At 38.6% G+C, this 26,384-nt stretch overlaps 1 protein-coding gene across 8 annotated transcripts in view; it reads left to right on the top strand.

The window, feature by feature from the left end:
- oprl1 (opiate receptor-like 1) overlaps positions 1 to 26,384 on the top strand; it is a 318,025-nt gene that overhangs the window by 146,190 nt on the left and 145,451 nt on the right. For 5 of the 8 annotated variants that reach the window (XM_073938211.1, XM_073938206.1, XM_073938210.1 and 2 more), the window contains one exon: positions 25,149 to 25,235. In XM_073938211.1, the coding sequence (XP_073794312.1) occupies positions 25,216 to 25,235 (20 nt within the window). In that variant the 5' untranslated portion in view covers positions 25,149 to 25,215. Of the gene's footprint in view, positions 1 to 6,054; positions 6,190 to 24,613; positions 24,749 to 25,148; positions 25,236 to 26,384 lie in introns of those variants that run through there. The other 3 variants (XM_073938207.1, XM_073938208.1, XM_073938209.1) reach the window with 2 other exon arrangements.

Raw genomic sequence — 26,384 nt, 5'->3', positions numbered from 1 at the left:
CAATTTTCAAATATTTACATTTACAGCTCCTTACGTTCGCTTGCAGAATGTATTTTGGATAGGTTTGTGCGTTTGTTTATATGTGGGTGTGTCGCATCATGCGTGTGTTACATGTACGGCATTGGAGAGAAGGGTATAAATGGAGGTCGGAGCCAGCTCCAAGTGGGTGGGCCTTGGAACTCCAAAAAGGCTGTGCAAACCTTATTTAGTCGTATTTAGAGTTCAATACTGTGCTTTATGAATGTGTACACTTATCCCTAACCCTAAACCCAACCACACAGTAACCTGTTGTGTTTTATGAACGTCTACACCTAAACCCAACCTCACAGTAACCTGATAAACCCAACCTACTTGTGGTTTAAGTCCCTCCCACTTGGAAGTCACCCAACCTATTTGCGGTGTAATTCTTCCTACTTGCAGGTCTCCGGGCTGCAGCGATACCTACTCGGCATTGGAGGATCCGCATTTCGTGCTGATGACGTTGGCCGCTGACGCTGGGTTTGCGCCACCAATCGCTGGTTGGCGTAGCGTTTAAAAGCCGAGCCCAAACTTCAAATTGCGATCTCTCTCTCTATCTCTTTCCTTCTCGCTCCTACTCCTTCTGTGGGTCTCTGTGAGGACAGTCTCTCTTGCGAGGGCTAGCCTGAGAGAATGTGTTTTGCTTGTGTTTAATGCTCTTGTCTAAAGTTTGAGATTTGATAATGCAATGTGTTTGCTTGTGAACTTGTCCAGTTAACTGACATGCTTGAGTGATACCTCGGAGAGGGGTAGGAGTAAGTCTGTAACGAGGAGACTGACACGGAGGGATCCATTATGCAGTATTTATTAATCACAACTTCACTCAAACACACAACATGCACCGGAGTGCACACACACATCCACAGTAGTAGTAAGGGTATCAAGAGTGATGATGAACAGACACAGAGTGAGTTACCAGGCATGAGTGGAGGGTAATGAGCGAGAATCAGAGTCCGTGTATCAGGCTTGGGTCGAGGGCAGGCAGAGAGAATCAGAGTCCATAAATCAGGCGTGGGTCGTGGGCAGGCAGAAGGCAAAGCAAAGTAAAAGACAGGCTGGAGTCGTGCACAAGAGATCAGGCTGGGAATACCGCTCAGTAATGCTGGCCGGGGCTGAACAAGACAAGAACAAGACGCACTGACTGAGTGTTTGAGTGCGGCTTATATGAGGTACGTGGGTCGTTAACATGATTCAGATCAGGTGTCTGGCCAGCGAGGGGAATGACCGGGTGACAAAGTCGCGCGAAATACATATACAACACTGAGATGCATAATTTGTATCAGTTCATTAGGTTCAGGAGAATGTGCTGTTTTCTGTATGTTTAGTTAAGACGTTTGGTACGTTGAACATGTTTCTTTACATGTTTTTCTTTTAATATTTAGTTTAGTTTGTTGAAAACAGTGACTGAGTTTTGTTATATTCATTTCTTTGATTTAAGCACATCTAACTACTTCCTCTCCCCCAGGTAATTCATCATGTATTCATTGTAAATACTTTTCTTTCACTGTACAATATATTTTCACTGGTTTCACTGGAAGTATGGGCAATAAACAATTGCAGTGAGATTTGGTTTTCAGTTTATTTCTTTCTCCATCTTTTGTCACACACACTAAACTATTGTATGTTATGTCCCATACTCTTAGTTTAATATTAACATCTAAAAGGACATAACACAGCTATTTAGTTTTTTGTCCTGGATCACGTTGTATTGACAGTGGACCAGTTGAGAGGCATCAGTTTGCCGGTATTGCCATGACAGCATATTAGCACTACTGCAAGCAGCAGGAACAAGAATACTACATAGAAATGTTCTGTCAGTGCATTATTTGGAGAGGGGTCTGTATGCAGACCTGGTGCACTGCAATATGAACTGCATCCAATGCATTTTAATGCGCTCACCTAACACCACCCGTCACAGTGACGTCACTCATTCCATTGAGTGTATTGTGTCTGATATTGCATCGCTGAGTGATGCAATCTCAGCTTGCATCATAAACGCTGCATCCAGATACTATTGATTATTTGAGCTGACTGTGCTTTTCCGGTAAGGATGTGTGGTTCAGAATATTAAGATATTTTAAACTTCGACTGTGGTGTACATGCTCCACTGTTTTTGCGCTTTGTTCAATGCAGCAGAAAAATGGCCTTTGATTGTTGAATGAAATACACGGGTTATGTTGTGCAGTGCTTTCTGCATTGCTGTGTCAACAGGTGGAGAGAAAGAAAGCAGCAAACTGGATAGTGCAGCACAGCCCTTTTTTGGCTCATTGTTTCAATCATTTTTCTCTATCGACTGTGAATACCATTTCAGACAATAATTTTAAGCAGCAAATTCTGTGCATCCCCATGTTAAGGGTCTAAAGGTATATGAAAATCTCCACACCATTACAACAACAGCACCGTCATGAACTGCTGATACAAGACTGGATGGGTTCAACCATCTTTTAAATGCCAAATTCTAAACATGCCTCCCTAATGTTGCAGCAGAAACTGAGTCCAGACCAGACTTTTTTATTTATTTATTTTTTTGGTTGGCCTTTGTGAATTGTAGCCTCAGTCTTCTGTTCATAGGGAAGCATGTTATGCCATTTAATGGACCCTCTAAGTTTTGTGTCCGTAGTCATTGTTGGGTGCTCTTTAAAATCTGGAAGCATTAACAATTTATATCGAAATCTATGCTCCTGAGACCCCGCACATTGACTTGTGTCCTTTGTAATGGACATTGTGTTTTCATGAATTTTCTCTGAATTTTTTGAGCTACTTTGTCAAGTCCTGTTGTACTGTTCAGAGGACATCCTGGGCTTTCTAGTGATATGTCATTTGATTGGCTGGCATGCTAGGTACCACTTCTTACACTTAATCCAAAATGGCCGACATACAAAAAAGCACATTTTATGGGAAGGAGAGAGGCATGTAAATTTAGCTTTTTAATTTTTGTTTTTACTATTATTACATACAGTTGAAGTCAGAATTATTAGCCCCCTTTTGATTTTTTTCTTCTTTTTTTTAATATTTCCCAAATGATGTTTAACAGAGCAAGGAAATTTTCACAGTATGTCTGATAATATTTTTTATTCTGGAGAAAGTCTTATTTGTTTTATTTTAGCTAGAATAAAAGCAGTTCTTAATTTTTTTTAAAAAAACAATTTTGGGACAAAATTATCAGCCCCTTTAAGCAAATTTTTTTTCCGATGGTCTACAGAACAAACCATTGTTATACAATACCTTGCCTAATTACCCTATCCTGCCTAGTTCACCTTATTAACCTAGTTCAGCCTTTAAATGTCACTTAAAGCTGTACAGAAGGGTCTTGAAAAATATCAAGTAAAATATTATTTACTGTCATCATGACAAAGATGAAATAAATCAGTTATTAGAAATAGGTTTCTAAAACTATTATGCTTAGAAATGTGCTGAAACAATCTTCCCTCCATTAAACAGAAATTGGGGAAACAAATAAACAGGGGCGTTAATAAGTCAGGGGGGGCTAATAATTCTGACTTCAACTGTATATATTTTTTACAGATATACCAAAAAATGTCAGCAGATTTAGTTGGGTCCCACCAATAAGGTGCAGAGTGTTCATGCATTTCAATGCACCAGCAATTATTTATATATACTCCATTTTTTAACTGAAGTTTAATTTTAAACTAATTTCGAGAGGCGCACATGCTCATGAATGACCCAGCTGGCCCACATTAGCTAATCATGATCCTCCAATCAAAGGATCCCAGGTCACTATATATATCCTCTACAACTATCTTCGTCTGGAACCACCCTAACATCCCCCCCTCCCTCCCATAGAGTGGAGGAACTATGACGTCAATTTGTATGCAAAAACCCGGAAGCGAGTTAGCATTTTAGCACTTCCGGTTCCCTCGTCCCAAAGTCAATGGGTTTTTTGAATGGGGTTTCAGTAAAATCGCTTAAATAAGGTCCGTGGCGAACACCAACTCAATATACTTTCACGTTTTGTTCTACGACATAAAACACATCAGTTACAGCACACTCTTCAACTTTTAAATCGATTATGCTTCTTAAAAAAGACGGTTGCTATCAAGTTGCTAAATGAGACTACAGGCGGCGTCGGGGACATTATACGTCATCGAGCTGATCTGGTCTGGAGTGCAGCTCGCTTGTGTTGGGCGTTTGGATTTGTCTGTGATTTAAGTATTTTCATGAATAGTATTTTATAGTTTGTTGTATTATTCTAAATTGAGAATTCAGATTGTTTGTAGATAATTCCTTCACATGTAAAGGCTGTCGAGACAGACTAATTTGTTGATCATTTATTTTAATTAAACGATATTATGAAGATACTGCTCACCAGTGCAGCAGTCTGTTTCTTTCCTGCACTCAGTAATGCAAACGTGTAAATAAATTTGTAAAAATACATGCATGTTAACTCATTTTAACGTGATCAAGTTATTTCTTGTCTTTTTTTCTTCATCTGATCACATTTAACTGCAGTATTACACTCCTCCATAAAACGTATAGCAGATGTGACTGTATGGGCTGTTTTTCGCTGTACTTCGTGACAAAAAAGGAATATTGAATGTTGCAATGATGATGAAACTTGCAGGCATTTGATAGACTTGTTCCTCCTCACGCCTAATTTTTGTCATCTGTTAAGGTAAGCGGGCTGTGTGCACGCGAGCGATACACTTATTTAAATATGTCTCATAATAATTCTATATAGGCACATTTATACAGATTTTTTAAACTTTTAGAACAACCGCAAAGCAAAACAGACGTATTTCCCACGTAAAAACAATTCAAAAGGCACAAAGGTCTATGTGTGTTTGCGTATTTATAAGTTTATAATATATAGCGTGGATTATAATATAATAAACAGAGAGATTAACTCTTTGTTATGGACGTTATTTCTAAAAAATAAGCTTGATAAGTCGTGTTTAGCAGGGTGGGGCTGACGTCACTGACGAGCGCCCCGAGGGCGCTGTAGTCCGTTTATAGCCTAATGTTAGCTTTTCAAGTCTTGCGTTTGCATTTAAGATCCAAAAGTGCTCAATGTTGTATTTCCGTGTGACAAATATCCGGCTGAACAAAACGTGTAAGTGTAATGAACAGTGTTTGAACACAGAGCTTATTATTTGCAATCTTCGAAAACCCAATGGGAAAATCCTATAGGGATTTTCACGAGGGAACCAGTTTTATGCTAGCAGCCGATTAGCCTACAAAGTGACGTCATAGTTCCTCCACTCTATTCTTCCACCTTTATTCAGAATGGGTTGGCACGGTGGCCCAGTGACTAGCACTGCTGCCTTACAGCAAGAATACCAATGGAGTTGGATCCTTGCTGGGCCGTCTGGTATTTCTGTGCGGAGTTTGCATATTCTCCCTGCGTCCGCGTAGGTTTCTCCCAGGTTCCCTGGTTTCCTCCCATCATCCAAATATGCTTTATATTATTGCTAAAATAAGGCTAAATCTTTTTCCTGATGTCTTACACTCAGGAAATTCACCTTGGTCTCAGCAGCGGGGGAGTTTGAGATCGACCTGAGCTCAATTTCCCTTCGTCCTGTGAAAGGGGGGAGCCCCAGGCTGAGGATACCTTGAGCTCAGGGCTTTCTCCTGGATCATGAGCTAAGTGTGGACCCTTGAAAAAGATTTTTGTATGCGAAACCTTAATCGACGTCACTTTAATGAATTATTTTGACTTTAAAAATGTTAATTTGTGTCTTATATGAAGTGCATTTAAGCAGTCCGCCAAACATTTTTAATGGTGCAGTTCAGTGCTTTTGTCTGAAAAGTAATTTTAAACCCTTAATTAAATATATCAATCATCTGTTAATATTAATTCTGCATTCATGGCAGTCAGCTTTCAAACTCTCTCTCTCTCTCTCTCTTTGAGCTGCTTTGCTTCTCAGACTTATGCAACCTTAAACGCAACACTATCAAGACAAATCCATCACAGACCTTGTCCGATCTATCATTATAGTGCAACTGAAACAGTTCACAGGAACTTTAAATAAATCAAAGTTGCACTTCACTCTGAATTGTGCCATTCCCTCTATACAGAAATCCGTCTGTCTGGAGTATCACAAGTACTTGGACAGCTGTGATCATGGCGTGCTATCTGGGAGACTGAAATTGGTGCAGCACAACCGGACAAGACTGCAGCATCACAGACGGTGCAGATCTTTATATAAAACGGTCAGCAGCTAATGCATTGTCATTATCCGAGAACCTTTTCTTAAGCAATTCAGTTGAAGTGTCATTCACTTCGTATTCGATTTTCTTTCTTTTTCTCCATGATAAAGACTTTAATTCACATGAGAGAGTTCAAGGAAAGAATATTCTGTCATTCAAGTCTCTTGCTTCTGTGTAATACTGAAGGCCAGTGCAAGCCAGGAGTTCCAGCAGAACTTCATTTCTTTACCACCCACATGAAAAAAAAAATACTATGATAATTGATAGTAAATGCTGTAGCGTTTTTTGGCCATACAAAAGAAAATTTCATTATACTGGATATACACTCACTGGCCACTTTATTAGGTACACCTGTCCAACTGCTTAATACCAATTTCTAATTAGCCAATCACATGAGAGCACCTGAATGCATTTAGGCATGTAGACATGGTCAGGCCGAACTGCTGCAGTACAAACCGAGCATCAGAATGTGGAAGAAAGGTGATTTAAGGGACTTTGAACGTGGCAGGGTTGTTGATGCCAGACGGGCTGGTCAGAGTATTTCAGAAACTGCTGATTGAATTGAATTGAATTGAATTGAATTTTATTTGACAGATTTTAGACAAACTGTACAAAAAGTATTCCATACACTTTGTTAAAAAAAAACTGTCGAGGATAAAAACACAATAAAGCCCTGGGCTTATTTCCATTGTGGTCCTCTGTTAAATAAAAACAATGTATGGCTTCAAAATACTAATGAAGAATAAAACAAACAGTCGCCACAGCGGTACGATTAGCCAACCGATCCAGCACAATGTCCCTCCAGCCGCCAACCTATTCACACTCAAGTAACATATAATTTAAAAGATCCTCGTCCACCATGCAAACTAATTATCCTCATCAAACAACCATCTTTTAATAGCTTTTTTGAACAACCTTAAATCTTTTATTTCCTTGATTGATTTTGGTAGTTTGTTCCACATGATTGCTCTTGTATATAAAAACATATTTTTCCCCACTAAACTTCTAAATTTAAATAAACAAATATTAAAATCCCAACTCCTAGTACTGTATGAATGCTGTTGCCTCACCATTTGAAAATAGTTCATCAAATAGCTAGGAACCACATTATTAAACATTTTACGTACCATTTCCAGTTTTATAAAACACACTTTATTACTAACAGTTAACATACCTAATTTATTAAAAGACTCTTTGTGCAAATGTGCTCTAGGATGCATTTTTAAAATTATTCGTACTAATTTATTTTGTGCCTTTTGCAATTTCTCCTTCAAATTTTGTGAGCAGCTACTGTACCAAAATGACGTAGCATAATCAAAATGGGATCTACTGGGATTTTCATTCACAACCATCTCTAGGGTTTACAGACATTGATCTGAAAAAATAAAAAATCCAGTGAGCGGCAGTTCTGTGGGCGCAAATGCCTTGTTGATGGCAGAGATCAAAGGAGAATGGCCAGTCTGGTTTGAGCTGATAGAAAGTGCAACAGTAACTCAGATATCCACAAATAACACTCGTTAAAACCTACTAACCACATATATTTTTTTTTTCTTCAAAATGTTAGCATGTACATCCATATTTTGCATATAGTAGCACAATTTGTGCTGAATACAAAAAATAAAAAAACATGTTGGCCAGTATTAAGTAGCTGAAAAAGCACAAATGTCAGGGCATGTCAAAACATTCTAAGGGTGCCAAGGGTGCCCTGACCCCAGAGGGTTAAACACTTATTTGGAGCGGTTTACATGTGTTTTTCATTTCATCAAAAACATATGTGGCAAATTTCACAATATACACGTTAAACTAATAAAATATACCATTAAACATTTTTGCCTTATACCTTCTCAGTTGGCACTGAAATGTGTAATCTGCCTTTTGCTCCATGCTCCATGCCTGGTTGCGTTACCTGAGAGCTCTATAATCTCATTTATAAGATAAGAGTCCCACAATCACAGTCAGTATAATATAAGCTTAGATAAACTTCAAATTGAGAAGGGAAATATCATTATTGCAAAATCAAATCCCAGAATGCTTTTTGGTCTGAATGAAACTGCGTGTGTATAGAGATAATCCCTGGAATGTGGGCACTGAAGAAAGAGATGCATCTATTACATTTGAACTAAAGTTCCTTGAACCTAAAATGAATGTCCCAATGTACATATGAGCTAATCATTCCTCATAGTCATACAGCCTGTTTTATTCAGCTATTTAGAATGGCTCTAGCAGACCGTTTGCACATAGGCTCTGCATACACGCTAATGTGAGATTCAAACTCAATGCAGCATACATTAAACAATAATTCTGTCGCACTATGCAATTAAGTGCTTACAGCCAATTCTGCATTCGCTGCAAATGTTCAGGAAAAAAACCTCTATAAATGTCAGTTACATGTCTGTATACTGAGCTTTTAACATTCTGAACATGAATCGCTTTGATGATGATGCGCTAACTACACACGCGGTGGAGCTCAGTAGTGATTAAGCAGAGAATTTTTTAAATTGCTCTTCACGGCCAGAAGGTTTCTGACCCCTGCTTTGGATGGTTAATGAGAGAAGTTTGAATGTCTGGTCCATAGACAAATAATGTACTGTAGGTCAAAGACTGTAAATGTGCGAACGCAGTAAAAAATTCAGATGTATGAAACACTGTGGACGCGGAATCCCACGCAAATTCTCTTTGTAAATCTGAATTAATGTGATGATTAATGAGAGAAGTTCATTTTCATTGCTTGGTTTCAAATACTGAACCTGTCTTAAAGGGATAATTCACCCAAATATGAAAAATCTGCCATCATTTATTCACACTTTATTATTAAATCTACTTATTCCAAACCTGCTTGAGTTTCTTACTGCTGGACACAAAACATTAATATTGATAAAGATATTCTGAAGAATGTTGGAAATAAGAGCCAGTATTTTTGTTCCCACTGTTGTAAACACAGTAGCGAAGACCACCCACATAGCAAAATTTCTCTGGCCCAGCTCTGGCCCACACAATCAGGTTTTGCTTGGCCCACATGCCGCAGTGAATTACGGTACATGACTGGACCAAATCTGGCTTCCAGACAAGGGCCAAACACAGACCATATCTGGGCCAAGTCTCAGCCAAGTTATTAACTCATAACTGGGCCTGAACTGGGCCAGATAGGTTGGTGTGTCACGATTGCAATGAAATTGATAAACCCATGGAGTGATGTGCTTTAGGCACACTATGGGCACGCTTTTTCTCAAAATGACCTGATTGGTAGAATTTTTTTTCTTTACTCAAAAATGATTTTAGTGTATTTTAAATGTGGGTCAAGACTAACCAAACTCATATGGCCCACTTATCAAATTTTTTAATCTGGGCCAAATACTACGTTTTACATCTGGCCCAAATCTTGTGTGCCGCCTTAAAAAACGGTGCCACCTCTGCCAAACCCAGGCCATGTTTGGCCCACATGCTGTATGCCAGTGCCGGATGAATGCCTGCTGTGCCAGCTTTTTGCCAAATCTGGGCCAGAATTCTTTGCTACTAGGGCAGGGGCCTCATGTACGAAGACTTGCGTTGAAATCATACTAAAACATTGTGTACGCACAAAGCTGTAAATGTGCGTATGCATTAAAAAATTCAGATATATAAAACACTGCATACGCCGAATCACACGCATATTCTCCTTGTACATCAGAATGAACGTGAAACTGAGCGCACGGACACGAGTGCAAAACCCCTCCCAGTCTTCTTCTCCATATGAATATGCTAATTACTATACTTTGGCAAAACCCAACAAAAAAAACAATGGCAAAAGCAAGCAAAAAGAGAAACTTTGAATAGAATGTAAATTCGGGGTGCTGCTTTCAAAGGTAGACCAGAGAAAAACAGTGTTATTTGCAAGTTTGTCCTCCAGGAATAATAACATAAAAAAGAAAAAATAGAGTGGGAGAGTTTAGCTGATGTGGTTAACACAGTTGGGTCTGAACATCGCACTGAGTGGATTAAAGGGGTGGTCCAGAATGTAATTTTAAGGCTTGGTTGTGTTTATAAGATGCAAAGCAATGTGTGCTCATGTTTCACTTGAAGGAAATCGTGTTATTTTTTCATATATTGCAAAAAGCAGAAATGTGCGCACATCTAGAAAATCTTGAAGGCAGGTGCACGATCAAAAAACAAACATTATTAGCAAAAGATTCAAAGTAAATCGGCACACTGCCACTTTAGCTCTCAAAAAAAAAAAAAAAAACATTTAATGTCAATATCACAACGTTTCGACCAACTTCATCACCAGATGAAGACCATGTCAGTCGAAACGTTGTGATATTGACATTAAAAACATTTTTTTTTTTTGAGAGCTAAAGTGGCAGTGTGCCAATTTACTTTGAATCTTTTGCTAATAATTTTTTCATATATCTCACTTTAATTATACACAGTTACTCAGCTAACATGAAAACGACTGTCGTATTTCCTAGTTCCTCTGAAAGGTCCGCCCTAAAGTGACTCTGATTGGTCATCGTCATAATGTGCTGCTATTCACGGATCGGCTCCACATCACGCCCGTAAAAGCATGCGCTTTTCTGCTGTGTAAGCAGTCAGTCAACCTCCTGCCTGCTCTAAAATAAAATCTGACAAGTGTCTGTTACGAATGAAAATGGGGTCCGGCTCCTTTAAGAGCGTTTGCGTGTGCATCTGTGTGGTGTGAATGTTGTCTGCGTCTATGTGTGTGTGTGTGTGTGTGTGAATGTGTGAATTTTCTGTAACCTCTTCTGGTTAAAGTGTGGGAAAGCACTGTGTTGCCATATTGTCAAATGTTCACAACTGACCAACTCATTCATGTAGTAATACAACAACAGTGATATAAACAAATTACTCAATTACTGTAGTTTTTACACATAAGGCATGTCACATTACACCACAGATGACTTTAATAAAATCCAAGGTTTTCAAAAATATTTACAATTATCGTATTCCGGGCAAAGCAGTGGCGCAGTAGGTAGTGCTGTCGCCTCACAGCAAGAAGGTCGTTGTGTCACTGGTTCGAACCTCGGATTAGTTGACTTTCTGTGTAGAGTTTGCATGTTCTCCCTGCGTTCGCGTGGGTTTCCCCCACAGTCCAAAGACATGCGGTACAGGTGAATTGGGTAGGCTAAATTGTCCGTAGTGTATGAGTGTGTGTGTGAATGTGTGTGTGTGGATGTTTCCCAGAGATGGGTTGTGGCTGGAAGGGCATCCGCTGCGTAAAAACGTGCTAGATAAGTTAGCGGTTCATTCCGCTGTGGCGACCCCGAATTGATAAAGGGACTAAGCCGACAAGAAAATGAATGAATGAATGAATGAATGAATGAATTATCGTATTCCAACTAGTTCTATTCCAAGCAGGGGTCAAACCAGTGATTCCTGCATGGGAGGCAAATGCTCTAGGAGAAGGCTATGTGAGCGATGCGTTTGGGCCTGTATTCGCCAGCTGGCCTCCGTTAAACACTATACTACGATATGCAGGGGTTTTCTTTAAAGATAGTTGTAAAAAAAATAAACTAATACACTTTAGTATGGTTCAAAACCTTTTTACTATAAATTACTATTTTATTTTATTTATTTTAATTGAATTACTAGTGTGCAGGACCAGTGCTTTGAAACAGTAGAAATGTATGTAATCGACGCCTAATCTCTCGCTATACACTTTACTTACCCATGAGGGTGTTTAAACCTTAGAATCAAAATTCAAAGCAGTCACGTGGGTATAGGCGAAAATGAAGCTTCATGACGTAATCAGTAACGTCCAATGGCAAAATGAATTAAGCTCCGGTACACAGCTTCACTGCGAGATGTATCGTTTTTTTTTTTGATACATGCTTTGAAGCCTCTGCGCACAAGTTTTAAACATGAAAAATAAAGTGTTATGTTTGCAACATAGTCATGAGCAAACAAAGTCATGAGCAAAATAAGGTCTGTGGTGAATATGACTTTTCAGTATTTTTTTTTTTTACAATGTGAATTACACACTTAACATTTTAAAATGTACCCTTATTACCCTTAACAGTTACCTTATATAGCATATACTTTTTAATCATAAACTGAAAACCTTGGTGTTAAAATCCATAAACATATCTCAGAACCAGCAACAAATTTGTCTTCTGGCTTTTGACGTCACTGCTGCAACCCTCTACTGCAGTTGTGTCAATAACAGTGAGCTGTTAATTATTTTAAATTTCTGAAGAAAGAAAGAAGGTCAGGCATGTTTGTAAAAACCGTGAGACTGAGTAAACTGTGGCAATTTGTGTTAACCATGAAGGGTTAGTTGACCACAGAAGGAAAAATCTATCATTGTTAACTCATCCTTCCATCATTCTGTGGCCTTTTTTCATCGTCTTAACATATATAAAGACATTTTATTCAACTTTGGAGCAACACAATCCTTTGTTTTGAAAGCATAAAGATAGTATTAGACATAACAAAAAAATAAAAATAAAAACTATTTAAAACCAAAGTGGCTTAGTGGTTAGTTGCAAGAAGGTTGCTGGTTCGAGTCCCGGCTGGGCCACACAGCAAACTCATCAGTGTTAAATTCTCGGTGTTATACCAGAATAGTTGACAGTTCATTCCGCTGTGGCGATCTCTGAAACAGAGACTAGGCTGAAGGAAAATGAATGAATGAATGAATGAATGATAAAATCCTTAACCTATGACATGAAGGATCAATCTCCATCAAAGCATAATGTCCAATTGATTATGGAAATGTAAGCACCACAGGTATTTTCCATTTAATTAATTGATTTATTTCTGGTTGCTTAACCATCTCTGATTAAGTGTTCTAGCCTATATTTTATATATTTATGTATATATGATTTTAAAAATCATCCAAAATTTGGAAATATAATTTCAACATCCACTAATGCAGATAAAGTAGATATGAGCTGTACTTCTGCGAACAGCTGCCCGGAGGCATTAGAAATATCGCTGCTGACTGGACTGATGTGCCTTAAAGGGACATTAGTGATAGTATGAAACGTCCTGTAATCAGCTGTCATGTGAACTTCAGTTATGTGCAGCTTTTCATCTTTACCTTTCATCAGTACACTAACAGCCCCCCTAGAGCAACATTTAAACACCCTGCTGAAGGACGCGGTGATGAAGTGGTAAAATTAGGGCTGAACCTCCATACAAATGATCCTCCTTCACGCAACCTCCACTTCACAGAGAAACAAGTGAGTTTAATTTGAGTTTAAATTGTCAGTTATAATTATGTTTTTTTTCCTCTAGATGTGCTTTAAATGGAAAGTTCACCCCAAAATAATACAGATATATGTAATTTAAACTCCCCACTTGTTACAAATCTGGTTGAGTCACTTTGTTCTGTTCACCACAAAAAACAAATACTATCTAGAATGTTGAAAGCCTGGGTGGCGCAGTGGGGCATCACAGCAAGAAGGTTGCTGGTTTGAGCCTCGGCTGGTTCAGGCATTTCTGTGTGGAGTTTGCATGTTCTCCCTGTGTTTGTGTGGGTTTTCTCTGGGTGCTCCGATTTCCCCCACAGTCCAAAGACATGTGCTATAGGTGAATTGGGTAAGCTAAAATTGTCCGTTGTGTATGTGTGTGAATGAGTGTTTCACAGGGTTGCTGCAGCTGGAAGGGCATCTGTTGCTTAAAACATATGCTGGATAAGTTGGCGGTTCATTCCGCTGTGGTGACCCCTGGTTAATAAAGGGACTAAGATAAAACGAAAATGAATGAATGATTGTTGAAAGCCTGAAACCTTTGACTTCCATGCTGTTTGCTTTTTCTACTATGGATATCAATGGTTACAGGTTTCCAACATTCTTCAAACTAACTTCCTTTGAGTTCAACAGAAAAAAAAAAAAAAATAAAAACTCAAACTTGTTTGAAACCAGTGTAGGGTGAGTAAATAATGACTGAAATTTCAGAATCCTGATGGATGTAGCCATCAAAAGATGAGTAGACTATAGTCAAAAAGGGATGGACATGGTCAGAAACAATACTGAGGTAGATTGTGGCTTTCAAGCTGTGCTCAATTTGTACTAAATTGTGACAAGAAAATAGCCTCTACACCAATAGTAGCAACACCAACCATTGAAAAAGGCAGGATGGATTCGTTCTTTTTATGTTGCTTACGTGACATTCTGACCCTACTATCCGAACACTGTAGGAGAAATCAAACAAATCCAGAAAACTTTTTGTATAGTCTGTTTCTGTTTGAAATCTCTCTTCGCTTTTCTTAGCTGACAGGATTGTCTCCGCTGTGCTGTTCTTTTGCTCCTGAAGCTCATTTGCTTCAAGATTTGATGTGATGTGTGTTCAGACCTTGGTTGCAACAAGTTGTTATACAAGTTATTTTTACCTCAGATCGAACCCATCTGGCAACCCTCCTCTGACCTCTGGCTTCAACTAGACCTTTTCACCCACTACAACCACTCACCACACAGCATAATTGCTTATTTTCAGACTATTCCCTCTATACCCTATGGTTTTGCAGGAATTTATTAGCCAATTAGTATTTTTAAAAATCTGTTTAGCTACACAGCATACTGCAGGTAGGGAGAAGTCACCCATGGTTAAGTCTAAGCAAGTCTCTAATCAAGTCTCAAGTCACAGTTCAGACAAATTAAGCAAGTCAAATGAAATTTCTCATCGTAGTTATCACGTCAAATATTCTTGTGTTGCATACTTTGCATCTGGCACATCTTTTATTTATTTATTTATTTATTTTTTCATTTGAACCGTCCAATTCCAAGTCATTAAAGGGGTGGTCCACTACGATATCATATTTTAAACTTTAGTTGATGTGTAATGTAGCTGTGTGAACTAGGGATGGGAAGATTAACCGATATGTATCGATACGCGGTCATGCGCGTGCACGATGCGAGTGCATCGGTTGAGCAGCAGAGGATGAATGAAATTTTGGAAGCAAATCGAGATGCATCGGTTTTTGCGAGATGCATCGGTTTTTCCAAGATACAACTTATATTTTTAATATAGAATGTATTTTTTTATTTATTAACAAGTGTTGTCAACCTGTTTTTGGCGCATAATTTAATCAACCTACATAAAGTATGCCTTAGCAACGGACTTGCGGATGTGTACACTTACACTACAACTCAGTGTATCAGGCGTGCGGATGAAGCTAGTGGTGCGCCCTCAGAAAGCGCGAGAAGCAAAACAAACATTTTATTCCCCACTGGGTTTAAAATCTAAAGTATGGCAACATTATGGATTTAAGGATGGACGACATGACAGGACAGATGCAATTTGCAAAATGTGCCGCACATCTGTAAAATACACGGCGCCGCGGTGTTGTTGTGGAAGCATCTTCCAGTGTTGCTGCATCCCCGGCTTCCTGCACTGCTTCAACTGTAGCTACCAGCTCCAAAAGTGGTGAGAAAAGCATTGCAAGTTTTTTTCCATGCGCAACAGTTTTGTGCGCTCTACACCAATAACGGATGTTACTGCATTGTTCATCTGCAAAGATATTTAGCCTAGTGTCACGGAGAACGAATTTTTTAAACACCTCCTCCTGTTAATTTTTATTTAATTATATTTTTATCAGCCTGTTGTTTACAGTGACAGTGATGTTTCAAAGCAGCATAACACTGCTAGTTCACCACCTTAAGTTTTGAATATTCAGTGGCAAAATATATCTTTGTAAAACTTGTTTTCATAGTTGAAAAGTTAAATCACAATTGTTGTTGTGCAATGCTAAACCTTTATGTTGAAAGAGTGCAAATATATATATTTTTAATATATATTGCACTTATACATTCTGTTTATCTTGAAAATACTTAAATAATATGTGCTATATGTTCTAAAATGGCCCTCTACTGTAAACTGACACTCTGGCTCTGAGAGAAGAGCCAGTTTGTAAAAAATGTCTTGATTTTGCTTGGTTAATAAATAATCAAACTCATTCAATGGCACAGCATCCTCTTTCACATAATCTCATAAACTTGATCTAATTAGTTAGTGCTGAATTATCGCATTGTATCGTGATATGGGTGTGAATCGTATCGTGTTGCATCGCAATATGTCACAAATGTATCGCTTATATATCGGATCGTATTCTTTGCATCGAGATGCGTATCGGATCGGCATGTTAGCTTAGATGCCCAACCCTAGTGTGAACAAAGTACAGATGCTTATATTTCAATGGAAAGGGAGACCTTGGTTTTCACAGAGTTAGCTTAGCAAACCCTACAATGAACAAATTTTGGGGAATACAAAAAAATACTTCTGGCCCTTATGAGATCACAAAGGTTCTTTTACCATGCACACACACTGCGCAACCAAGGGCCGTGGCCAGAGGCGCTGTAACGATATAGCAGAGATAGAGCTAAAATGCGTCCAAATGCTGCTGTTTCCACAGAGCTTCTCTGTTTCTGTATTTGAGCTTTCAAAGCACACGACACAAAGACAGAAGTGCTTACTGTTCAATATTAATTATGTTCCAGAGAATTATAAAATACATAGCAAGCATGATTTGACAAAACACAGCTCCAGAATTTCTCCCAGTTCAGCGCTGGATTCGGTTAAAATCACCCCAAAGCAGAAGCTGTGAACTACAACCTGTAACATGACATGTAAGGTGTCTAGCATTAACGGTATGCTGTAGCAACGATGTAAACAATGGGAAATGCTGTTTTGCACCGCAAACGATTTAGCTACAAATTCATATTCATCAGTCAAACTGCTATAAACACCCACACACACATTTCACCAGCACGTGCAGCTTCTCTCTATGTGTGTGCGCGACTTTGCATTGATTCTCTATAGGCAGCTTTTCCATGCGTTTTACATCTCAGATAATGATGTCGCAAAAGATATGTGGATGATTCATATTACTTACACCTGCATATTCTGGATATGTGTGAAAGACGTCGTGTAACGCGTTGAGTTTAAAAAAAATACTGGAGAGCTCACCTAAATTGTGTAGCAGCAAAAAAAGAAATCAAGGCTCACACAGGTCTCATCCCACATCTTGTGTTTTATTCTTCTGTCACGATATAATACAGAAAATAACTTAATGCGAGCATCAGAGAAAAAGAAAGTCCCGCACACATGAGCTTGTTACAGAAAGTTCACACATTCACATGCACACACATAGACACACACAAAGAGGATCTCTCTTAAAGGAGCCGCACTCCATTTTCACTCGTTACACTTGTTTCACTCGACCCATGTCAGATTTTATTTTAGAGAGCGAGCAGGAGGTTGACTGACTGCTTACACAGCAGAAAAGCACGTGCTTGTACGAGTGTGACATGGAGCCGATCCCCAAATCGCAGCACATCATGACGATGACCAATCAGAGTCACTTGTGGACGGGCCTTTCAGAGGAACTAGAAAATATGTCAGTCGTTTTCATGTTAGCTGAGTAGCTGTGTATAATCAAAGTGAGATTTATGAAAAAATAACACGATTTCCTTTAATTGAAACATGAGCACACATTGCTTCGCATCTTAAACACAACCAAGCCTTAAAATTACATTCTGGACCACCCCTGGACCATCAAAAGAGACCACTGGAAGGAATCATAAGGGAGTCGTTGGGATAATTAGGTAAAAATAAATGCATATTATTGAACAATGAAAGTGTTTTTTGGCCTTGCATGCATATCAGACTGTTGTTAGAGACCCCCAAAACTGAAATAGGATCTTTTATAATGCAAAATAGGGTCTCTTTAAAACACATCCAGCAATGGCTGAGGTCATGTTTTCAGCATTCTCTACCATACAGTAGCACACCGAGAATGTTTCTCTTGAAAATCCTGCTTGCTGTCTTAGTTCATCTCGCCTTTGTAATTTCAAGAAGACTCAGATTGTACTGTATCTGTTCATTTCATTCATTGTCTATGCTAGTCCTACTGTTTGGTGCAGAGTTCTGACATTCCAACATCCAGCTGGCATTTGGCATTTTGGTGTTAGGAGATCTGCTGTCAGGCTGAGATGTCCTCTTGTATTTGATCCCCATTCTTCATAAGTATGATTGCCTGGTTTGCTTTGCTTCTTCTGCCAGGTGTAGAGTTTTCCTTTGCTCTTAATTCCATGTGAGGTTGCTAGCCTGAGCCCAACACTCCTCCTTAAAATGCAACAAGGAATGATGTATTGATCAGAGTGACTTGTCACTGAACCTTACACGCCAAGCTTTATATGCAACACTGGCATCCCAAATCAGTCAGTTTACCCTCCTTTTCAGAGCACATAGAAAACACAGTAGAATTATGTAGGAACGATTAGAAATAATTCACCAGTAGTTGCCTTTAGATTTTCCTATAGAGTTTTAAAGTGGTGTTAGGGAGGCCAACAGGGGCACCCGACCTATGGTCTGTGCGAGTCCTTATGCCAAAGTATAGTAAAAAGGAAAGCCATACGGTCAGTGATCCCCATCTTACGGATGAGGCGTTAACCCAAGTTGCTGACTATTTGTGGTCATTAAAAATCTCATGGCACTTCTTGTAAAGAGTAGGGGTGTAACCACTGTGTTTTGGCCAAATTTCATCTCTTGGCCCTTACCCACCAAGGCATTCTTGTTCACTGAATTATTTGTATCACTATTTCTCCACTCCACCTATAGCTGGTGTGTGGTGAGCACACTGGTGTTGTTGTCCTGTGGCTGCCGTCGTGTCATCCAAGTGAACGATGCACACTGGTGGATGCACCCCCCCCCCATGATTGCACTATATGGATGCACATTACTTACTTTTTTTCTTTTTTTTCAGGTTGTAAGGCTTGAAGCTTACGCTGCTATTCTGAACCAATAATCGAGAACAGAAAGCAGTTGGAGGACGTCGTGTTTAAATTAATTATTTATCTGACTCCATTGTAATTAATCTAACTCCTTTAAAGTTGTTATCATCATTAATAGAGAAAGAGTCTCAACGCCTTAAAGCAGGCAAATTTTTTATTAGGTTACATGTTTAAATATGAAGACAGTAGAATGAAACAAACTAACATAAAGAAATTAGCTGTAACATATGCACTGCTGAGCAACAAAGACAGTGAACCTGTCTTTGCTAGCGTATGAGGCACTGGTGCGCGCGAGAGGCATTCTCCCAGATCAACAGTTACCGTTCCTTATTAAACCCTGAGCAAAGCATTGTCAAATATGAGTGAAAGCCAACCCCCAAAATCAGCTGAACATGAGGGCAAAGTTGAGGAGATAAAGTGGGGGAGAAGAACATTAACATACTCTCCTCAGGCCATGACTCAACAATAGTAAATATATTGTAAATTAAGATACAATCAATCAATGTGTCTGATTATTTCATCATTACAGCGCTTAAGTCATAAACTTTACTAAGTTATGTTAAAGGGTCATAACACCCTCCACTTTCGGTTCAGGTTTACCTCCGAATTTTTTCCAAAGATGCATCATAATGAGCGTGGAGCTCCGCGAGCAAAGGGCAGGAGTGGGCGTGGCCAGCAGGGGAGTCGGAGGGGAGCGAACAACTGTTGTCAGTCAGCTCACAAAATGAGACACAAACCGTGAGGAGACGCATGATTTTATAGTTTACAAAGTTAAAATTCAAAGAAATAAACAGTAATTTAATGCCCTGCTACATTTGTTATTCATAATTTCATATTCAGATAACCACAATTTCTATCATTATAAGGATAATCGTGTTCATATAAACACTAATAATGAGGACTTTTTCCTCAATCCCTGGGTCTGTATCATAGGTCTGAATGCAGACTCGTGCAGCAGGTCTCTTGGCCTGTCAATTTTAACCATTAGCCCTGTTGGTAATCCAGAGGACGAAGTCCACCGTTCTCCAATTCTCATACTGCTCTCCTGACACAAATGCTTGCTGCACACAAACAGCTTTGCTGTATCGGCCCTGATAGCATCACAGGAAAAAACATGCAACAAATCCTGTGAATCATGGAATCAAACACATACGATCCTTCATGAACAGCTAAATACTCTGTGCTGTGGGTCCATGTCTCACAGCTTGGCACTGGCAGGTCTGCCTTGCCTTCGGAAAGCATATGCAGTCATGAATAATCAAGAAGCTGGCTCTTCTCATAGGATAAGAAAACTCAGCTATGAATATTAATGAGAAACCGACACGTCATTTTTGCACTTGCAGATTTGCGCTACGTCGCAGACTTTGATCCCGCTCCAAAAATCATTTAAAACCCGGAAGCTGAAATTAGCTGACAAAAGCTCAAAAATTTATATGTGTTTTTCCCACAAGTAAAGCTGACATTGTAGGGTGCTAACATTGTCTTAACTGATGCTTTAAACACAAATCTGTTAAAATCTCAAAAAAGTACTTGAGGGTTTTGCGAACCTTTAAAGAAGATCAAAAGCAGATTAATTGTGTATAGTAAAAAGCACATGGTTACTGTAAGCAAAGGGCAGTGATGTGCATTGGAGTTGTGATGAACTCTGCCATGCCAGGAGAACCCATCCCAAGCTTGGAATGTCTCAGTAGTCTTTCATTAGCATAAAAGGAATAGCATACATCTCAGCTTACGTAACTAAAAACTTAAAGCTGTTTTGTGTGTTTTTTAAAACATTTGTTCCCGATAAGTAACTAGTTTAAATCCTAAATGTGCAAGATGTACGGTTTGTTTATTGTGCAACAAAATGCTCAAGAACTGTCAAGTTACAGTGTTTTGACAAGTAAAAGGCACCTTAATCAATTCTCATGAGTATAGAGAACGTATTTACACGTATTGTGGAAGAATGGGAGTTGTCCTATGAGACTCCTGCAGAAATCATGTTCATGAGCAAAAGAATTCAACACTTATTATCATGGTTAGGCATGCAACAATTAACCGGCTTCACTATTAACCGCAATTTAATTAGCCACTGTTAATAAATCATAAAGGCTTCTCAACACCGCATTTCTGCACGGAACAAAACTGCAGCAACTAAAAGATATGCCAACTGTGCACTAGTTTGTACACCAAGACTAATAACCATGCACACTGGACTAACTTTGGACCCAGTGCCAACCTGCCCAACTGTGGTAAACTTCAGCTCCTCTGGTTGAATGTGGTTTTATTTATTTATTTTTTTTGTTTTTGTTTTGCAACCACTATCTTCATTTTAAGTGTGAATGTTGCCTGCTTTTGAAGATGGTTAAGTTGTAATAAAAGAAAACATTTGATCATATCTACATCTCATGTTCTTTGTTAGAGGAGAGATATGTCGTGCTTCATTCGCAATAGTTTCAGTGGTAATTTAACTCTAGTGTTCCAGTTATTGTATTGGTCCTTCTACCAAGCCTTAAGCTTCGGTCACACTGGGCTTTTCTTCCCATAGACTTCCATTCATACGCACGTGAATGCGTTAGACCGGAAACGAAGGGTCATGCGTCAAGTTTCGCAGGTCGCTGCGGTTCAAAGTTCAAGCTTGGTGAACTCTGATCTGCGGAATTGCATCACAAAACTGCATGAGACCAACCGAGGATCAAAACATGATCTCTTTGGACAGAAATTTAAAACATGGAGCAATCGCTCGCTTTTTTTAAATGTCTAATAAGCTTGTTTAATCTCAAGTGTGAGATTAAACAACTTGAAAACTTAAGTGTTTTGACACTTGAAAACTCAAGTGTGACCGCAGCTTTAGTCCCACCCTCATGCCACACTAATAATGTACACCTGTTGTGGTACACCTGTCTGTGATTTGAGCCCTTTTAGATGTGAATAAATGTGAAGTGCCCTAACTTTTTTTCTTAGTTAGAATATGGATTTTTGTAGAATTAAATCTTTAATTTACATATTTTTATTTTTATGCCTTGATTGTTTAGTTGTATTACCCTAATATTTAAGTACCCTGCTGAAAAGTCCAGCTTAAACAAGCCTAGGCTGATTGGCTGGTTTTAGCTGGTCGACCAGGCTGGTTTTAGAGGGGTTTTGGCCACTTCCAGGCTGGTTTCCAGCCATTTCCAGCCTGGTCTTAGCTGGTCAGGCTGGGAGCTGACCAGCTAAAATCAGCTTGACCAGCCTAGCCAAGCTGGGAGTCCAGCCAAAACCAGCTATATCCAGCTTAAACCTGGAAATGGCCAAAACCCCTCTAAAACCAGGCTGGTCAACCAGCTAAAACCAGCCAACCTGCCTAGGCTGGTTTAAGCTGGATTTTTCAGCAGGGTAATGTTAAAATTCAGATTAAATAATCATAAATTAAAAAATACAAAATAACCAGGCTCTCATTGGGTGTCCTAATTTTTTCATATGACTTTACATATTGTATCCAAGTTTATGAGATCCATGTTGCACAGTGTGATTTGTAATAATCCTATAAGATTGCTGAACTTGCACAGCCTGTAGAAGCCTTTAGTCATTTTCTCACACACACAAAAATATCCATCTCGGTGGGCCAGATTGTACTTAAAACAATCAATATTTTAACTGTTCTTTCTTCTAGAGAAATCCACATTAAATTGCTAGTTTCTTTAGACCAATTTGTTCCCCCAAGGTCCTTTTACGGAGTCTTACCTTCTCACCATTATAATTAGCTTTCCTGGCAGAGTGCTGAAGAGGCAAGGCTAAGTCTCAGTGAAAGCCCGGTCCCTCTCTATTCTCCTCAAGACTTTAATGGACTGACTTGTATTCCAAGAGGAGAGGATATAATTATCAAGTGCTCTACAGACCTGTGATATCAACTAATACTAGTTGTTTGTAATCTGGTGCTTGAGCTTAGCTGAATCAATCACTTAAGTCAGTAAGTGACTGTTTAGTCGAAAGGGATTTCATTTCATCATAACTCAAAAGACTATTCAGTACTATGTATAGATTTTATAATTGTATTTACAGGATTTATTCTTTGTTGTGTTTGAGTAAAACTATGTTTTGCTTTATTCTGTAAACTACTGATGCATTTATTTTTAAAAAATAACGAAAATTGCCATGATTTCAGATATATACATTTTTAGCTTAAGAAGAGTTTAAGACATCAATAATTTGTGGAAAAACCTAGATTTTTACTTTATGCATTTAGGCATGTAGACATGGTCAAGATAATCTGCTCAGAATGGGGACGAAACGTGATTTAGGTGACTTTGAACGTGGCATGGTTGTTGGTCAGACACTACTGATCTACTGGGATTTTCACACACAACCATCGCTAGGGTTTACAGAGAATGGTCAAAAAAATATAAAATATCCAGTGAATGGCAGTTCAGTGGGCACAAATGCCTTGTTGATGCCTGAGGTCAGAGGAGAATGGCCAGACTGGTTCCAGCCAAGAGAAAGGCAATAGTAACTTAAATAACCATTAATTACAACTGAAGTATGCAGAAAAGCATCTCTGAATGCACCGCACATACATTGAACCTTGAAACGAATGGGCTTCAGCAGCAGAAGACCACACCAAGTGCCACTCCAGTCAGATAAAAACAGGAAACTGAGGGTAATATTTGCGCAGGTTGACCAAAATTGCACAATATTAGATTAAAAAAACGTTACCTGATCTGATGTGTCTCGATTTCTGCTGCGACATTCAGATGGTAGGGTCAGAATTTGGCATCAACAACATGAAAGCATGGGTCAGTCCTAAGTTTCCTGAACATGACAATGAGTTCACTGTAATCCACACTCATCAGATCTCAATCCATTAGAGCATCTTTGGGATGTGGTGGAACAGGATATTCGCATCACAGACATGCAGCCAACAAATCTGCAGCAATTGCCTGATGCTATCATGTCAATAGGGACCAAAATCTCTAAGGAATTTTTCTAGTACCTTGTTGAATCTATGCCAAAAAGGATTAAGGCATATATGGAGGCAAAAGGGGGTCCAACCCGGTACTAGTAAGGTGTGCCTAATAAAGTGGCCGATGAGTGTATACCTACTGTATAATACATGAAAAGTTATACATTGTTTATATGAATTATCGCAATATATTAATATAATATCAATCAATTTCTTAATTAATTTAGAATTGATGTCAGGTCTTAAACAGATGTAGGAAATTAGATTGTTTAAAGAAATAGTAAAGATAATTAAAAATAGTAAAAAGTGTGTAAAAAAAATACAATTAAGTAGAGAAAGCAAGCTTGTTTATAGAGTTTACAAGACACCTTTCAAAAGATCTACATGTGCCAATCATACTTTTTGTTTTTGAATTTTACCCACTGATCAATTACAGTTCAAGTGTTTACATGAGCCTACATGGTGTATGTTTATTAAGCATAATTTGTGGGATGCTGTGGATGAACACACTTACTGTTGAAAGCTCAACAGGACACAGGATGCACAAATTACTCTCAGAAGCATAATATGACAAAACTTAAGTCTCCATTTGCTCTCTGTTCTCATGTATGAATTTCTTTCCCGACAGCATATTCTGCTGCCAGTCAGACAATAAACAGTACATGAATAAAAAGATCAGGTTTTGCTTTTTAGCTACTGACCACACCAGAAAAGTTGGAGATAGATAGGCAAGGTAAACATATTCAAAAAATAAACACTTTGCTGTATTGTGGTGCTTCAGAAGGTTGCTGGGTCGCTGGTTTGAACCTTGGCTCAGTTGGTGTTTCTGTGAGGAGTTTGCATGTTCTTCCTGCCTCCGCGTGGGTTCCCTCCGGGTGCTCCAGTTTCCCCCACAGTCCAAAGACATGCGGTACAGGTGAATTGGGTAGGCTAAATTGTCCGTAGTGTGTGTGTGTGTGTGTGTGTGTGTGTGTGTGTGTGTGTGTGTGTGAATGTGTGTTGATGTTTCCCGGAGATGGGTTGCGGCTGGAAGGGCATCCGTTGTGTAAAAACTTGCTGGATAAGTTAGCGGTTCATTCCGCTGTGGGGACCCCGGATTAATAAAGGGACTAAGCCGACAAGAAAATGAATAAATGAATGAATGAATGAATGAAAAGGAACAACAATTGTTAGTCTACCAGTCAAACGTATTGAAGCATGTTACACAAAATTGTAGACTGAAGCATGTATTTTTAATGAGCGGTGTTGGATAGGTCAGTTAAGCTTAATGAAATACTAATCAGCCCAATTTACCAGCTTTTTCTGTATTTTTTCAGCCTCTATCTCAGTAATTTCCTACAATCCCTCTAACAAAGTTGGATAAAGGAGCAGCTTACAGACATTATGGAATTCACGAGGCAAAGGTAAGCGCACACACACACACACACAAATTTCTACTGGAAATGACACTAAACACCCCCCCAAAACAACAAGGCATCTGAGGTGAAGCTAATTAGCAAGCAGCCCCATAGTTTCCTATAGAAGATGAAGGTGCGGAGGTGGAGGGTGGAGAAGGATATCTTTGAGGGTGAGAGAGAAAGCAAGAGATACAGAGAGAAACGATTTAGTGATCCATTTCTGCAATAAAAACTATCATTTAACAGCAGGCCTGGTGTTATTTACAAAATGTGAGTAGCGGGTATAGCTTACAGTTGATATTATTCCAGTAAATGCTGGGTAGCTGTCAAAAGCAAGTATTACTGTAGTACTTACCACATGGAAGACACTGATTATTAATATGCAGCTCTTTCCTTTGGGCATGAAGTATTTGCATTAGTTGAATCAATCAAAATGTTTGTGTGAACATGGAGACCTGGGAGATTGTGGTCATGGAGACCTTGAGGCATGCAGAATGTACTGCTTCAAATATTTACATTTCTACAAGGCCAAAAAAAAAAAAAAAAGAAGAAGTTGGATTTAGGAACACCATTGGGTAACAAACACTCTAAATTAAACATACTTTTATATTTATGAATTAAATATGTTGTTCCAAATCTATATCAGAGCATTTATTAATATTTTGAGTACATTTTAAGGTTCTATATATTGAAAAAACTGTACAAAAGCATGCACATCTCTCTTAATTGGGTGCTCAGCCAAAACCGCAAAAAGTGCAAACTAAATGTTAATCAAAGGCGGCAACACCAAGGCTCCAAAAATACAAATTTATTAAATTAAAAAGGCTGACACTGACAATGTTCATCAAAATCAGGTGCTCCTTTTTGTACACTTCCGGATCATATGATCTCCTCTCGCATATATGCCCACATATACATACATGCATATGTATACATACACAATCATTCATATATACATATACATATATACACATGAATACATGTATACATTCACATATAGTCTATAGCTTTAGATATTTCAAGTCAAATTACAAAAAAAAAAATATATATATATTTATGTATGTATGTATATATATATATATATATATATATATATATATATATATATATATATATATATATATATATATATATATATATATATATATAAGGGAT

This window comes from Danio rerio, chromosome 23 (assembly GCF_049306965.1).
Source record: "Danio rerio strain Tuebingen ecotype United States chromosome 23, GRCz12tu, whole genome shotgun sequence".
Taxonomy (NCBI): Eukaryota; Metazoa; Chordata; class Actinopteri; order Cypriniformes; family Danionidae; genus Danio; species Danio rerio.
Note: the sequence above shows the minus strand (reverse complement) of the source record. Positions and strands in the feature narration are given on the sequence as shown.